Raw genomic sequence first — 18,683 nt, 5'->3', positions numbered from 1 at the left:
CGGCAGCCTAGTTAGATGCCCTCCGGTCCCCGGACCTCACCCCTTTTGACTTCTTTTTATGGGGATATGTGAAAAGTGTTGTATATTCCACGGAAGTTCGTGACATCGACCAACTGCGACATCGTATTGCCGAAGCTTGTAATACGATTAGAGAGGACGTGGCAATGTTGCAACGCGTGCGAGCGAATTGGATACATCGCGCTGAAGCTTGTTTGCAACCAAATGGCGGATACATCGAACATCTATGAAAATAAGCAGTTCCCAAAAGGCGGCTCCTTGCAATGTTGAGGTAAGTCAGACTTTAAAATTACATTTTACTCTACACAAATCCGTGTATTTACCACATTTTGACATAACGGACATGTGGCAAAAATATTTGACGTAAGTTCACACCCTGTATGCATTGCCCAATATGGGTCCACATTTTTTTATTACTATTCGAATATCAACAATAACAGGATTTAGAAAAATGAAATAAAAACGTAATTAGATAGATGTACCCAAATTTCGATCCATTGATCCAATACAGAAATTGAACTTACAGATGGAAATTTTAATCCATGATCGTCAAACCAAGTAAAAATTACGAAGTAAACAGAAGTTGACCACGCCTTAATCTAATGCCGGTATTTCCAAGTCAGTAAAAACAAGTTTGAATGTCACGAGACTCATAACATTTACATAAAATGTAATTGGTTTCCTCACTTTCTACATATAAAATATTTAAATCAGAGTTGTAGCTATTTACAGCCATGATTCCTTAATCTCTATACTCCAGTATTTTCCAAGGATGCCATTAAGGAACGGCTACAAATCCCAAGTAATGTAACCCAAGTAACAGATAATAAATCTAGAAATAACTCCACATTAAGAACATGTATGCAAAAAGTGTAACCGCATAAAAAATGCGTCAGCAAGATATACAATTTCAAGTTTAAATATTTATATCGTCTTGAAATATAATATAGTGCAAACAGAAACCCGTGCCGCAAGCAAACACAAACACCATAACGTCGTAAACAAATATAATCAAATGAACACCAAGTCAGTTAATTAGTGTACATTTTTTCGTTAATTGCTTAAACAAAATAAAGTAATTGCGTCACACCAAGTAAACATTTCTCAGGACTGGTAACAAATTGATAATAACAATTATAATTGCAGTAATGACATTGATTACCGAAATAAGAGGTTATCATCAGGATAGGTCATGAGTATATTAAGCCAAATTGGGTCAGAAATTGTATTGTTGGTTTGTTCGAGTAAGGAAGTAAGGATGAAGATGATCCTGAGTGTATTTTTGACAGTTCTGCTTGCAACGCAGACATTGTGTGCTGTAAGGACTCAAGACAATGCGATAAATCGTCAGATATTTGGTTCTAATGGACCGTACAGGGATTTTCAATTGTCAGGTAAGCGCGCAAGCTGTATTTTTGATTTCGTGTGTGATTAATTTTATTAAAAAAGAACTAATTCTGTTTGTTTGTTTTTTATTTGACATTGATCTAAATCGACATATCTACTTTTCATTCAATGTTGAAAAGATTATTCTTAGCTTACAGTCAGACATCTAAACAAAGTAAAACCTATTACTCATAAGGAAACGTTACATAATATCTTAGGAATTCCTGAATATACAGGGTGGCCAAATCGAAAACGAAACATAACCATTTTTAGGAACTGCGTGAAATTGTAGAAAAACGCTCAGACCCGTCGATTTTAGATTAAAGGGGGACATTCTTTGCTGGTATTTTTGACTCCGCCACTTTCACCCCCAAGCAAGGGAAAGCATCACCTCAAAATATTTAAATGTCATTGGGAGTTGAGTAATATTTCTTTTGAAAGCTCTTACAATTCTCTTTACAATAGACATTAAATTTAATAATTCTGCCCAATACTTATTAAGAATTTTGATTTCAAAGTTGAAACTTATGTACAAACAATTAGTAACGGTAAAAATGTTAGTCATTCGAGTTAAGTACGCCAATGGTATAAATTTAGTATTTCTTGCGTTACATTGGTTTTTGGCGATTTGTTATCACTTTCGTAAAAAAAAACAAAATTGTAAAAAACAGAAATGAATGCTATACACACACAATGAACGTAAAATTAGTGGATTCCAAATTATTTTCTAGTATTATTTGGAAGCGTTGGTTGGTAGTTTATTTAATTGTGTTTTTGAAAATTAAACACTATGGTTTATTCCATTGCGGAAAGGGTAGATATCATTTCGCTTTACTTTATGAACAATAAATGTGCGAATAGAACAGCTCAGCTATTTAATGAACAACATCAAGATCGACATGTCAGGAGGAAGTATGTTCTAGAGTTAGTAAAAAAATTTCAAGAGACAGGGAACGTAGCCAATAAAAAACGAGAAATTGAAAAACCTATAGTTAATGAAGCTAGTGAAGTTGCAGTTTTGGGACAAGTTCATCTTGATCCTACATTAAGTACGAGGCAGCTGGCATCTGTGTCTGGGATCAATCGAACTAGCATACAAACCATTTTGAAGAAGAATAAATTCCATCCATACAAAATACATTTAGTCCAGGAACTTCATGAGGATGATTATGACCGCCGTTTGCAATTTTGCGAAATAATGAGTGAGCGAGCAGGGAACGATCCACAGTTCCTTTTTAACATCTGTTTTTCTGATGAATGCAGTTTTTTCTTGAACGGGACGGTAAATCGTCACAATTGCCGCTATTGGTCCGATTCAAACCCAAGAGTTTTTCACGAGGTGCATACACAGCAACCGGAAAAATTAAATGTATGGGCTGGAATTTTCGGTGACCGGCTGGTGGGTCCTTTTTTTCTACCTGGTAATTTGACTGGCCAAATGTATTTGCAATTACTGGAAGACGCTATTGACCCTGCCTTGACTGATATTATTGAAAATGTTCCAGAGTATGATGAAGATCATTTGATTTTTCAACAGGACGGTGCTCCTCCGCATTATGCGTTAATTGTCCGTCAGTATTTGGACCAACGTTTTCTACGGAATTGGATTGGGAGAAGAGGCACCATTGAGTGGCCTCCACAATCACCGGATTTATCGCCTCTTGAATTCTTTTTGTGGGGATACCTAATAAGTAAAATCTATGAAAGCGTCGCTGGAAGATTTGCGTCAAAGAATCGTCGACGAATGCCGTCGAATCATTCTGGAAATGCTTTTGGCCACCCTGTATAATCAAGTTGGACATGAAACTATATAGATATACACGCTTATTTTCAGTATCCTATGAGTATAATAAATTGCAACTTCTCTACGGGCAGTGCAAATAAATTTGACTAAATATTCGCACTTAAAAATAAACTTTACTCGCACCAACCGCAACCGAATAATTTATGAAGTCAACACAAACGAAACGATGTAAATATTATATAGTTTCCGTTCTCAATACTCATTCAATTTCAATTAAATAATTTTTTATTTCAATCTTTCAAATAATATTTATTACCGCATTTAAATATTTACCGACTATGTATTTACATTATAAGTTATTAATATATCGCATGACAAATTCTACTGTTACTGCGATAAAAGGCGTAAAACGCATGTTTTCCGAGATATATCTCGCTTAATGAATTATATCAGATGTGTAAATAACTACACGACAAGCTTTTATAACAACGTCCACGCTCTCCCAATAAATATGAAATTAAACCGAGAATTAAACATATATCGTAAAGTCAACAATCAGATAATTAATGCAAATAACAAACAATATATTTACAAACGAGTTTTATTAGCTTCAGCCAATATTCAATTATTATTAGCAGTAAAAATGCGGATCGTGACAAATTAAATATATGCAGTGATAACGCAAAAGTATTGCATTTTTTTATTTTTGGTGTTACCTAAAAAGTTTCGTATATTTATTGCGAATTAGCCTGCGAAAAGTCCGGACTTCAAACCAACAGAACGCATACCATAAAAACAGTCCACCTCCAATAAGATATCTACAAATCTTACGTATTGCTGTTTAGGAAGAATAAAACAAATTTCACAATATCTCCAACATGAATTTTGGAAAGAAGAGTTCTATTTATGGTAGAGGAAGTAATACTCAGTGGCGGAACTACCATATAGGAAAAGGGCCAGTGCGAGGGGCAGATCACTAAGGGGAGGTGAACTCAGAGGCGGCTGGTGCGGAGGGCTCTGGGGCACCGCCCCCCTAGAAATTTTCAGAGTAAAAAAGTTTAATTTAAAATTTAGTTTACAATGTTATCTGGATTAATAGATTAGCATTATGAAACACATAAAGTAATGCGCAGTCAATTTAACTCAATTTGCAAAACTGAATACGTGGGTTTCCTCGTAACTCGCCTCTACATCTGTAAAATGTTTATAGTGGTGGTCGTGGTTACCGTCGCGCATCAGAAAAACACGGAGCGGGAGTAGCGCATATTTACTATGCAGTTCGGGCTCTGTTTAGTAACCAAATAATAGCTATTCATCGCTGTTTTTTCATAAACGTAATTTGTTCAGGTGCTGTAAAATTTTATTACTTATGTATTATATTGTTTCTTGTGTTTTTAAAAAAATTGTAAAAGTTTAAAAGTATTTGCAAAAATCAATAGTGTGAGAAATACCAAACTTTAAATTTGGTATTCAGTTTGGTTGAGCATATTTTCCTATATTTTCATTAGTACTTAAAATAAAATTATATATTTTTTTCAATACATTGTATCTAAATTTTTCCATTTTTCCGCCCTCCCTGGTACGGAAGTCAAGATCCGCCAATGGGCCAACCTTTACAAATAAACTACAATGTCAAACTCTAGTGTCTGTCAACCTTCGAACATTAAACAAGCACTTTTCGTACAAATTAGAGCGTAAATCAAGATGCCTTTAGTTCAGGTCCAATACAAATTAATTTTCCGAACGAAAACCTTTCCTAAATTACTCTTTTAATATTTTGTTATTTTTTCTTATTGACATCACTTTCTTTCATTAAATCCTATCTTAACAATCGACTGCAGGTTATAATAGTAAACCGTGTTACATCCTGACTTTCATCTTGTTAAACATAGGGTTCCTCAGGGTTCTGTCTTGGACCCTCTATTATTTCGTATCTACGTCAATGATTAACAACATTAATAATCGTTTTTGATTAGTTCTTTCTAAAACTAATTCGCTGTTTTAATTTTCATATTTTGCCACAAATTTAAAAATAATATTTTCTGTAGATCAGTGCAGGGAACATTTTTTATCTATTGGACAGTTCAGTACAGCTCCATGTCGATTTCAATATATATTTATATTATTATTATTATTGTATATATTATACAGGGTGTCCGGAAACTAAACCGACAAACGCAGACAGCAAATTCTAGAGATGATTTCATATCTATTGGACATAAATCGTCTTTATGCAAAAATGCTTTCTAATGGAGGCAGGGCTCTTTGAACATGGTCCTTTGACAATGTTTTTTTTTAATTGTTCGCCGTTTATTTAGCAGGATCAAACTTAGGTTATGTGTTAACTCTTATACGGACAGCCTTTTCATGCAAAAATGATTTTTTAATTGTAACCATAGGCGTCACATTTGGGAGAGTTAACTTATATTTTTAATTTTAATAAATTTTTTTATTCTCGATTTATTGGTATTTTTAATATCAAAATCGAAAACTTCAGAGTATTCTAGATTAAAGAGGTACTTTTATCTCGAGTGGCTAGGGTGTACCGTACGCGAGAAAAATCTATTTGAAATTTTTATGTATTTTTGCACGATACTTACAAAATTACAAATTCTTTGCTAATATTTAGTAGTTGGCTTTGAAAAACAGATAGGTATAGTAAAATTCTATAGAAAAGTTGAAATTTTGTATCAAATAATATTACAAACTGGCAAAATTAGTACAAAACGACGATTAACAAAAACAAACTTTAATTTATAAAAAATGCTCCCCATGGCGGGCATTACTTTCAATACATAAAGTTATTCAGCGATCTGAACAATTAAAAACAAACAATGTCAAAAGGCCATCTCCAAAGAGCCCTACCTTCCTTAGGAAGCATTTTTGAATAAAACCATTTTATTCAATCGATATAAAATCATCCCTAAAATTTCCTGTCTTCATTTGTCGGTTTCGTTTCCGGACACCCTGTATAATGAGTTGATACCTTGTCTTACTTTTAATTACATTATGAATCTTTAGCTTTATAAATTTTAATCTATTTTTTATCTATGTTTAATGTGATTTTTTTTTAATTGCTCTACTTTTATTTTTAATTCCTGTTTCAAATATAAATATTATCGGTTAAGACTTTATCATGTCTTGCACATTTAAATTTAATGAATTTCTTTCTTTCATTGAAGAGATTTAACCTTCAGCAAAAGCTGAATGGAAACTTCGAACGCCTCGACTAAAAACCTCAGACAATAAAATTATTCAAGCCCATCCGGACTTGGTTAACTTAATAAACCGAGCTACTGAAAAGTCCCAAATGGCTTTTGTCTGGTTTTGCCTACTACGCCACGAATGATATCGATTTTTCTTCGCCCCTCGAAAAGCGTTGTTATGAAAAGAAACCTCTCTTTCTTTGCAGATTGTCATCAACCACTGGAGACCAATCCGTACTGTAACGAGTGGCAGTTCGCATATCATTGGAACAACGCTTTGTTGGATTGCGAGAGGGCTGTCTACCACGGATGTAACCCCACCAGGAACAACTTCATTACTTTGAGTGCCTGCAAGGCGCAGGCGGAGCCGGTTTGTAAGGGAAGAAGACACTAATAAGTATTTTTCTAACGTTAAACAATTTATGTACAGCTGTGGACAATAAAGTTTTCAAACTAAGCCGTTTATGGTTCTTTATAGTACTGGTTTCCTCATCATCATTATTTCTGATCATGAGTCATTCTTTCAGCTTCATATCATTTTCATGCTTTAAACTAGAGATAAAATATTACACCGACGTTTTCGGGAGTACAAAAAATTCAATTGTAATAATTTATAAGAAAATTTGAATACTGTTAAACAATATTTCTTATCGCGAAAACCACAGCAGCACGTCTAGATAAAAATTTAGTAAACTTTACCGCAAATATTAGTCTGGTTGTCTCACTTGCAACCTATTTTAGATACTTATAATAATAATTTTAAAACGGATACCTATTTTTCGATTACATGTACAATGCTACTTCTAAATATATACCATATTTATACCTACATTGAAAATAAATATACCTCCTTTCTCAAGGCGAAGGTGTATTTGTTTTCAAAAGTCTCATAAATTTATCATACTTCTGAATCCTGTAAATATGTTTCGGTAGCAAAATTTCAGCGGTTATTGTTGAACAAACACAATAAAAGCAGACAGCAGAAAATTGATGGATTATATTATCTTGAAATATTTATTGTCGACTGAGGACATAATTTTTAAAGTTTCCGAGAATTCTAAACATGTGACTGCTAAATATAGTATTAATCATAACAAACCGTTCACAAATGAGGTGGTGAAAAATAGTTCAGCCTGAAAATGAGCGCGTTCAATGTGAGGACAGCTTATAGACTGAAATAAAATTACAATTTGAATAAAACAGACAATAAAACTGGTAGGTTTATGAACGCCGAACTCCGTCCAGTTTAGAAATATATAATGATGAATATCCGAGAGGTTAGATAGACACTCACGAAAATTTGTATATACATAAATTTAATAACACAATTATAATATACAGTGTCTCTCGGTGACAGCCCATTAGAATTATTTCAGACTACTTCGATTTAAATTTTGAAAATTTGGAATACCGGGTTTTCGGGCATGCCCTTCTCAACTAAAATAATGGCGTCCACGTACCACTTCCGGTTATACCGGAAGACGCCATCAACTTGCTTATTTTAAATAGAACACCCTGTATATTAATGCAATTTTGGATTCTACGTGTTATTTTAGGTGGATTTTTATGAAATTTCCCTATTCCTAAAATTAACCGTTTTCGAGATATTTATTATTATTTTTTAAAAATGGAGACACAGTGACTAGCTTCAAACCATGTGTATTTTATAGTAAGAAAGTTAAAGCAACAACATTTATAGGGGGGATAGCTAGACCCCCAAGCTTCCCATCCATACTTTCAAAATGGCTTAATTGCATACAGGGACAGGGTGCTAGAAATTTAATGCCGAGTTTAGTTAATTTCAAACCTTCATAAGTCGGTTTTTTTAAATGGAATACCCTGTATGTTTTTCTATATTCTGATACACAATTTTATTCTCTTTCGAACGGTATCAGGGTTCCCTATACCTATCTCATCTAGTTTTTAAGTTATCTACTATTTTTTGTGTAATCACCGAAAATAAAGTAATTTCTTGCGAGGATAGCTGTGGAATTTTTAGCAAAACTTCAAAACAAACAACTAAACTATCACCGGTTATTTATTATTATTTATTCACAGACGTTGCAATGCGATTCTAAGCAGAACATTTATAGTTTTTAATTAGACATATCCCAATTTTCCACCAATGAGCAGAATTAAGTTAAGAAGAATTCTAAAAAATCAACTTCATACATAGTAATACACAATTTTAATTATGTATGTTGATAATAATGATAATAATAATGCACTAAGATAAAAAAATGACTATCAGAATATAGAAAAACATACAGGGTGTTCCATTTTAAAAAAACCGACTTATGAAGGTTTCTGAAATAATTCTAATGAAATAAGAATTGAAGTGAGATACCCTGTATAAGAATAAGAAGTGAGACACCCTGTATAAGTATTTAAGTATCTATTTAAGGATGTATTTAAAACCTTGTTTATTTGTACTGAACCGTGTTTATAAGTAAACAATTTGTTTTATTTATAACTACCTATGTCAATTTTTTTTATTTATTAAAATTGGACATATTTAACGATATACAAGGTGTTTCTGTAATAGGTGCGTTCCTTGAAAAAGGTAATAGAGGTCACGAAAATAAGCTTCTGTTTTCGAGAAAATTAATTAAAAAAATTAACAATACATGGAAGCCCACCCTGTGCATCTTGTGCACATGCATTGTGTTACAGTATTACTTAGGTTATAAAATGTTTATTGGGATAATGCAAGTCATCACGTTGCATAGAGATCTCGATCCCAGCAACGATTTTCAGGGAATGTGTGGTGTGGTGCTATTGGAAGCATGTTTATTAGCTCATGGAAACAACACTGGACAATATTTTTTGTAGAACATATCGTCTATTGGTAAGTAATTCGTTTATTCGTTTAATATTTGAGCATGGTTCATAGTTCAAAAGTTATATAGAATTCCCTGACTTTTCCAAGTGACATAAAAAAAATCCAGGCCAATTGTAGTTCATTTTTACATACTAATTGGTGTTTATGCATTAAACATTTTCTAGACTGGACTCCATAAGCTTTTTTATACCCAAAGAACCTCTTATAAAGAGGTTTCAAACCCATAAATAATTTTCTCTTTCAAGAGCCCAGGGCCGTCTTTCACAAAATTTCAAAACATCAAATTCCCTACCTTTTGTGAATACTTTTAAAATTCCCTTACTATTCCCTGTTTTTTATGAAGAATAATGAATTCCGACTTTTCCAGGTACCTTGTCCCGGTTTTCAAGATCGCTATGAACCCTTTTGTATTACTTTTAAACGAGATTTGAATCAATCTCCGCATTTTTGAACACAAAATTTAAACCGTCAAAATCGCCATCATCACCAGCACTTCCGCACAAGCGCGCGGCAGCTTCGATATCAAAAGTACAGCTGGCTGTCGCATCAGGGGCAGTTTCAAATTTGTTTAAACCTTCATGCGATTTTTCAATTTAAAACGTAACGTTTTAGACCATCAGTTGTTTAATAAAATTTGTTTATTTTCGTGCCCTCTATGGCCCTTTTCAAGGAACGTACATATTTCAGAAACACCCTGTATATATGGGTTATTGCGAGCGGGAAACCGCCGGAATAATTTAGTGTACAATCTTGAGAAATATTTGAGTAATCCTGGGTAATATTTGGGCATTAAAACAATTCAAATTTCAAACTAAAAAGTTCACATTTATGGTGGGCGCATGTCCTTTCTCTCCAGTGTTTTTTGTCTTTTCCTATTATTCGAATAATAAATTATATTGAATAAATATTATAAAAAATGTAAATTATATTCTTTCATTTGATGAATATAGAGGAAAATGAGATGAAATAAGTTTGTTTTATTAATATAAAACAACGCAAAAAGGTAAATACGTAAATGGGGCCCTACATGCATATAGCTCTCAAGAAAAATATGTTTAGCTTGATAATTTATTTGACGATTTTGGTAATTCTTGTGCAACAAAGTTCTTTATTACATTTAATTAAATTTTATACAACTTTTCAAATATTTTGAGGTTATTTAATAGTATTTAATCATATTTGTCAATTTTCATGTATCTAAATGTATTTCTTAAATACTTCCTGTTTAAGAACTGTCCCATCTCTCGTATATACTATTTTCAGTAAGAGATATCAGTTTAGCACACTTATTTAAGACCTTTTAAATTATAATATATGACACACCTACGTTAAACTAAATGAAAACCGTAGCAGATTATTTTTTAATAATTTCGAATTTGAGCGACAGCCCTTTACAGAATTGCAAAAAATTCTCTTAATATTCACATAAAGCTAACTGCAGAACATAATTACAATTAATTTCTAAAGATCTAGTCACATTAAAAAATAATAGTAATCCACCGCTCAAGATAATTCTTAATAACATTAAATTAATTTGAAAAAAAAAAAGAATTAACACAAGGTGAAATAGTGTAACATTAAAGACAACATATTTGCACTAATAATGTCTTCACCTTGACTTGTTTGACAGTGGCGGTTGGTCTCTCACACTATCACTATTTCAATCTTTCTTTCACTATCACTGAGTTTATTAGGTCTCGTTATTCCCTTTCGATCTAGGCTGACGCACTGAACTGGCAGCACAAATAACGGGAGCAAACACCAAATGTCAGTATGATACAGCAAATACCAACCCCTACGGCCTACGGAACAATACCTCCGAACAGTTGTTCAAACTTTATCCTACCTACGCCTTCCCCAAATTCCGATGTCTATCTCCCCAACCACGCACATTTATCACTATCAGCCGGAGAGCTCTCAACTCGCAACTATTCTGTTCCCATTTCCCAAACGGATGCACTTAGACATAGCAAAACCGTCCGACACACTCCAAGAAGCACGAACGCGTATTAAAATCAGCAGAAAACAACACCGCCGGTATCACTTACCAACACTAGACGGGTTGCACTAACGCATCCGCAAGGCTGTAGTCACACGTGTGGAATGCAGCTGTCACCGCAACGCACGTACACAACACCAACCGCGGCCTCGAAGGGCGAGATTGGGACTAGGCGGCCGCGAGCGCGACAGCGGAGGGAAGCGGCGCTCCGCGGCGTTGTCACGTGGGGCAGTTTTTCCGGAGATCTGGGGATCCGCGGGGCGGACGTGATGTCCGCCACTGCATCGCGCCCGGCTGCAGAAAACTGGGTTACGGTATCTGTTGCAATGATGCATCTCGGACAGGCCGGTTGGAACGGTGCGGACGCGAGGTCAACAAATCGGTAAATAATATTTTACTGACCGGAGTACGGTACTTATAAATCTCAGATCAGTGCGTCATAAACTTTGCCGTGAGCTGGAAACGTAAAAATTTGTGTGAAATATCTTTTGGTAGGCATAAATGAAACGTATTTGCTTCCATTCCATCAAATTTTATTTTTTTTATGAATTTTTAGCTTTACAATCGCTCACACTTACCTCCACTCTTAGACTAAGATTATTTAGGTATTTTATTAGTAATAAAAATATTGTTGAGGCAAGCTTGTGACAGACATACATAAATTAAACTAGAATTAGTCAAAGCGTATTTTTCACATCTTAGTTTTCATTGAAAGATAAACAAACAGAAACGGCGATAAAATGGAAGTCATTGTACTGGCACAGTTGGCTTAAAAATCATGTTCTTGATCTGCTTTTCCATATAATCGTTACTATAAATATAGCGCCCTTGGACTACTACTAACTAGGCACTAATCCGTTTCCAATCTTTCATTTCAGTTTTTTAACTTTATTTTTTAAAAGCCGAGAATTAAATTGTGTTTATGATATATGTATATACAAGGTGTAACTAAATAAGTGTAAAACATTTAAGGGGGTGATTCCTCATCGAAAAAAAAGATAGGATCTTTCATATAAAGAAACTTCATTGGAGCATCCCTTGTTAAGATACAGCCCCTTAAAGGGGGTACATAAAATTTGTTTAACAATTTTTTTCACAAGCACTAAACAAGTTACAATATTGAAATTAACCTGACATTTTCTACTACCAAAAAGACACTTAGCCAGTAATTTATTTGGTTTACCCCATGGTAGTAAGGGGTGGAAAACGCAACCCCTAAAATTTATTTCCAACGTAATTTTTTGTCTTATTATTTTTTTACCATTTAAAAAATTATTTCCGATAGCCTGTTTCATTCTAAAAAAAAATGTCTCTTGAATTTTTTGCCCAAATTAAACCAGTTCGCAGTAAAAAATTATTTTACGAACAACTACAGAGATACATCGTCATAAATGCGGACTGGATTTACTGTTATTTTGTAGTTACTACCTGCATTAAATGATTAAAGGGGAATAATCAAAACTAATTTAATAATAACAAAACATACAACATGTAGAAATCATAGTAAATGTTCAATATGTCTACCTTCAGACATTACGCATGCGTCTAGACGTCGGCGCATTGAGCCACGTATTCGCTCAAATATTCCTGGAGTCTCTCTAATTACCCTGCACGCATCGATAATGCGGTTTCTTAAGTCCTCTACATCGCGAACAGGAGTACGATAAACCAAATGCTGCAAATGGCCCCAAGTAGACAAATCCAGAGGATTGAGATCCGGGGATCGAGCGGGCCAATTCTGTGGTCCTCCTCGACCTATCCACTGATTTGCATATGTTTCAGTTAAATGCTGACGTGCTACTTGACTAAAATGGGCGGGAGCCCCATCATGCATAAAAACCATATCCCTTCTGACGCCCAAAGGAACTTCCTCCAGCAGTACGGGGGGATGCACTTTTCTTAAAAATTGAACGTATGCCTCACCATTTAATCGAGGAGGTAGAAAATGAGGCCCAATTAAATAATCCCCAATAACTCCGACCCACACCTTAAGAGAAAACTGTTCTTGATGGTTAGTTTCGACAATAGCGTGATGGTTTTCATCAGCCCATATGTGGTAATTATGAAAATTAATAATCTTGTCCCGAGAAAAACTACATTCGTCTGTGAATTCGATCGTCTTCAGAAAGTCACGATTTCTTCTAATCATTTCCAGCATCCAATTGCAAAATTCAAGACGGTTCGGAAAGTCTCGCGGTAACAGTGCCTGTACTCGTTGCAGATGGTAAGGGTATAAGAGATGTTCCTTTAAAATTCGAAATACCGTCATATGATCAACATTTAGCTGGAAAGCAATCTTTCTAGTACTGATAGTAGGTTGTTCTTCTATCAAATTAAGTACTGCTGCCTCAAGCTGTGGTGTTCTTACTTCTCGATGGCGACCACAATCCTGCGTTCTTTTGTTGAATGAACCATATTCACGTAATCGTTGATGAAGTCAGACAAATATTCTATGTGAAGGATGCTGCCGTTGAGGATACATTTCAGCATATCTTGTAGAAGCTTCTAACCCATTCCCCTGCGACAGACCGTAAACGTAATGCATATCAGCCATTTCCTCATTTGTGTATGCCATTTTAATAACAAGTGAATTATTAAAGTAACAAATTAAGAACAGAACAATACACAATTAGTATTACTTCAATTTCAAAAATTTACAAACTGACAGCTTGATTCCAATTTAATTGTCAGTATCGCTAATGGCGGCCTACTAGATAAATTAGTTTCGTATTTTCGTTTTATGGCGATATGTATCTTGTTCGTAAAATAATTTTTTGCTGCGAACTGGTTTAATTTGGGCAAAAAATTCAAGAGACATTTTTTTTTAGAATGAAACAGGCTATCGGAAATAAATTTTTAAATGGTAAAAAAATAATAAGACAAAAAATTACGTTGGAAATAAATTTTAGGGGTTGCGTTTTCCACCCCTTACAACCATGGGGTAAACCAAATAAATTACTGGCTAAGTGTCTTTTTGGTAGTAGAAAATGTCAGGTTAATTTCAATATTGTAACTTGTTTAGTGCTTGTGAAAAAAATTGTTAAACAAATTTTATGTACCCCCTTTAAGGGGCTGTATCTTAACAAGGGATGCTCCAATGAAGTTTCTTTATATGACAGATCCTATCTTTTTTTTTGATGAGGAATCACCCCCTTAAATGTTTTACACTTATTTAGTTACACCCTGTATACAGGGTGGGTCATTGTGAGAGAAAGTAAAATAACTCCTTGTTATTCATAATACAGAAAAAAAGTTTACATAAAAGTTGTACAGAATCAAAAAACCTAAAAGACAAAATTAATTTGAAACACACAGGGCGATGAGTAAAAACGGGACATGCCAAATATTACATTTTTTAAATGGAACACCCAGTATATTTTTAAACATATGGATTTCTGAGAAAATTCTATATATGGCAATATAAACAGTTAACATTTCAGTGCGTGGTTGCCAAGTTATATAGAAAATTCTTCGAATTTTGGAAAAAACATAACCTCGAAGAAGTTGTATTAACTTTGAACTACTAACACTTGGAGCAAAAATATTTGACATAGTTATAGGCAAATGTTAGGCAAAGACTTCTATATTAGCTAATATCGATATTTTATACAGGGCATTTTTTATAATACGATCATTTTAAGAAAATTCAAACTTGACTTTCTAAAATTTTTCAAATGGAACACCCTGTATTGTATTGTTCTATTTTATTCACATGTCAGTCCACGTCAACTTTTATTAAGTATGTTCTACACCTAAAGTTGTTAGTTTTTAAGATATAGCAACATTTCTGGAAAAACCTAATTTTTATTATTTTCGGTGGCACGAAATGGCTTTGGAAAAAACTGTCACATTGTGTCAACTTGTCAGTTCATAATTTATCATTCCATTTTGAATTAATTTTATTACTTTATATTTATTTGTGGTATTCTTCTATAAAATAATAAAAATAAAGTTTTTTCAGAAATGTTGCTATATCTCAAAACTAACAATTTTACATATAGAACATGCTTAATAAAAGTTGAAGTGGATCGATATGTGAATAAAATAGAACAGTAAACTACAGGGTGTTCCATTTGAAAAATTTTAGAAAATCAAGTTTAAACTTTCTAAAAATGATCGTATTATAAAAATGCCCTGTATAAAATATCGATATTAGCTAATATAGGAGCCTTTGTCTAACATTTGTCTATAACTCTGTTAGCAGCTGAAAGTTAATACATCTTCGAGGTCATGTTTTTTCCAAAATTCGAAGAATTTTCTACATAACCTGGCAACCCCGCACTAAAATGATAAACTGTTTATATTGCCATATACAGAATTTTCTCAGAAATCCATGTTTAAAAATATACAGGGTGTTCCATTTAAAAAATGTAATATTTGGCGTGTCCCGTTTTTACTCATCGCCCTGTATGTATCAAATTAATTTTGTAGTTTAGGTTTCTTGATTCTGCATAACTTTTATATAAACTTTTTTCTGTATTATGAGTAACAAGGGAGTTATTTTACTTTCTCACACTAATGGCCCACCCTGTATATGAATTTTTAGTGAATATATTTGGTTTACAAGATCTTAAAAAGAAATGGTACGTTAAAAGTGTCGGATTGGCTATATTTAGGGCCCCTTTTTAAGTTACTGAAAAGAAAATAAAATCAAGAACATCAACCGTAAAATAGAAATTTGGCAATATTCGAAAATAACTGATTTGATTTTTAATATTTTAAATGAAAAATGCACTTTTAGCCAAGCAGGATCGTTTCTCAATGTACCAATTTCCTTCCTATTTTTATTTTATTTATTTATTCATTGCAAGTCAAAAATTTTGGCTGAGATCTAGGGTAAAAAACCTAGAGCCTTCTTACATATCTTAAATGTTGCAAAATGATTGGTCATTTATGTTTTTCTTATTTGGCGTAGTGTATTAATTATAAAAAATCCTATATGTAGGTATCTCTATTTGTCTCTTATTAACTCCCTTATTAGTTTCATTATCATATTGATTCTAGTGAACATAGTCTTGGTCATCCTGAACATATTCAAAATAGTATTTTCCTTTAAAAGCGGAGATGGTCTGATGATATGTTTATTAAAATAATTTCTGAAGGCGAGGTAAAAAGTGAATATAGCACGAAAAATAAAAATGTAAATAAATTTTGCATATTTATAAAACAATGCTAAACAGTTAACTTACCAATTTTTGGAATGTTTTTTTCATCTCATTCTAAGGTTGCCCCAACTGTCCCAAATTTCCGTGGAAGTCCACCAATTGAGCTAATTTTTCATCAATTGTTCTGTGTCCTGCCAGCACGTCTCGCAGGACGTCAAATGTCCTTAATTTTACACATTTTTATATTTTTCCGAACCATACAACAGTAGGATCCAGGAATATCTTTTTGGCTAAAACCGTTCGATTCGCAACCTTGCGTATGTAAAGTGTGTCCCAAAATTCGTGGGCTTGTCGGTATAAATCTTAAGACTTCAAAAAAAAGAACCAAAGAAAAAAGTCCATTAGCGTTAAATCGCATCATCTGGGCGGTCAATTCTGATCACCAAAACGGGAAATTACACAACCAGAAAATGACTCATGTAGTAATTGAATTGTTTCTCGGACTGCGTGGCATGTAGCTCAGTCTTCTTGAAACCACATGTCGTCTACATCTATATCATGGAATTTAGGTACAAAAAATTGGATTATCATGTCACGATATAGAGCACCATTAACTGTCATTGACCCGTCGTATTTTCGAAGAAAAATGGTACGATGATGCCTCCAGCCCAAAATCCGCACCAAACATTAATACGTTGTGGATGCATTCGTTTCTTAACATTCACTCGTAAATTTTCTGAATTTTGTAGGTTAACGAAGCCATCAAGATGAAAATAAGCCTTATCGCTGAAGATGATTTTGTTTGAAAAATCAGCATCCACTGGTTGTTCCATAATCCATTCAACAAACTCTCTTCGCTCTGCGTGGTTAGTAGGCTTCAGTTCTCGAGTCAATTGAAGATGCAAATCTTTCGTGAGAATAGCTATAGAGTATAGGCAGTAGTGACGTCAATATTGTAATGATTTGTTACTAAAGAATCGTTACTTACTAGTAATCGTAGTAATGGAGTAGCTGTTCTGTCGAGTAATCGTTACACGATTACTTGCCTTATGCAATACCAATACACACTATCAACGAGCAACGAGGCTATAGGGATGGACAGATTTAATGAAAAACATCGATGTTATGTTATATCGATTATCAAATAATTTATTATCGATTCTCGATATATCGGAGTAAAACATCGATTTTTTCGAATATCGAAAAAAAAACAACCCTGGACTAGTATAACACTTTTTTATTCAAGATATTTGAAAAATATAATAAATAAGTACCGAATTCGAAAAAAATTATAATAATACATTTTGATTTGTTCAGTTATGAGTGTTACTAGTGCAATAATTTTGTTTTCTATGATCTGAATCGAGGCTACGATTAGTACGATTCTCATGCGCAGCTAAATTCAGTCTCGGTCGTTGGTACCCTCGCGCATTCGCGCAATATTTAGGATAAATTTTATTTAATATTTTTAAACCGCCATTGCGTTTAGGTATATATTTAGGTAGGTAATTCGTATTTGTTCTCGTTGTGCTGCTGACACAGTTTATCGTCAATGAGAATAATTGCATGTGAATGGAAATACCAACGAAATAACGAATATATCTATTCGTTGGAAATACTCTCCCGAAATCAGGGTACCAGTAATCGTAATAAGTAACGAGTACAAAGTAACGATTACTTATTGAGAAAGTACATAGTAATCGGATCTGACATCACTAATGGAGAGCTTCTCAAAATGTTCAATTCTTGACCACGGTGCTGAATTGACGATCCTGGACTCTCAGCAACACTTACGAACTGCTTCGATGTTTTGTCTTGAACGACTTGTTGAAGGACGGCCAGAGTGTTTAAAATCACTAATTGATCCATTCTCCCTCAATAATTTTTCTCTTACGGTTGATGAAGTTAAATCCTATTCAGACCACATTTTGTATGAAAACTGCGAACTGTAGCTGCCAAACCTTCATTATTTTTAAAACGTTATTCAACGATGAAAACGTTGTCTTTTTTTCGGTGGCATAACTTTACCGTACAAATGGCGGAAAATTAAAATCTTGCGAAGTTTGGGACGCCCAATATAAATACATAATAAAAAGTTTCACATAATAATATGTAACTAGAATCTTTCTGTCTTCTCATTTTGTTATATTATGCAGGGTCGGAAAGTCCCCATGGTTCATCGGCCGTTACGTGAGAGCGATAAAGTAAGTCATAGAAATCCATGCGATAGAGAAGGATGGCTATAATGAAGGCGTCTCATAGTCACCGCCCGTTTCGCCCTTCCACAAATAAGATCCACTTCCACTTGTAATTCAGCGACCGGTGGTCATCTTTGTTTTCGTCGTTTGCCTTTCCTGTAATAGATGTCACTACTTATACAATT

General features: G+C 33.9%; 2 protein-coding genes across 7 annotated transcripts in view; one reads left to right on the top strand and one right to left on the bottom strand.

Moving 5' to 3' along the window:
- The window catches only part of LOC108909199 (PH and SEC7 domain-containing protein 2), a 156,278-nt gene that overhangs the window by 45,290 nt on the left and 92,305 nt on the right, over window positions 1–18,683 (bottom strand). Inside the window, exon 1 of one of the 6 annotated variants that reach the window (XM_018713453.1) lies at window positions 10,810–10,829. The exons of 4 other annotated variants lie outside the window; for them this stretch is intronic. The gene's annotated coding sequence lies outside the window, so the exon portion shown is untranslated. Of the gene's footprint in view, window positions 1–10,809; window positions 10,830–18,683 lie in introns of those variants that run through there. One more of the 6 variants, XM_018713454.1, reaches the window with a different exon arrangement.
- LOC108909200 (kunitz-type serine protease inhibitor BmKTT-2-like) lies at window positions 1,239–6,811 on the top strand. Its single transcript, XM_018713455.2, has 2 exons — window positions 1,239–1,412; window positions 6,561–6,811. Exons 1-2 carry the CDS (start codon window positions 1,277–1,279, stop codon window positions 6,746–6,748), a joined length of 324 nt encoding a protein of 107 aa, XP_018568971.1. The 5' UTR covers window positions 1,239–1,276; the 3' UTR covers window positions 6,749–6,811.

Source organism: Anoplophora glabripennis, unplaced genomic scaffold (genome assembly GCF_000390285.2).
Source record: "Anoplophora glabripennis isolate ALB-LARVAE unplaced genomic scaffold, Agla_2.0 scaffold305, whole genome shotgun sequence".
Classification (NCBI taxonomy): Eukaryota; Metazoa; Arthropoda; class Insecta; order Coleoptera; family Cerambycidae; genus Anoplophora; species Anoplophora glabripennis.
Note: the sequence above shows the minus strand (reverse complement) of the source record. Positions and strands in the feature narration are given on the sequence as shown.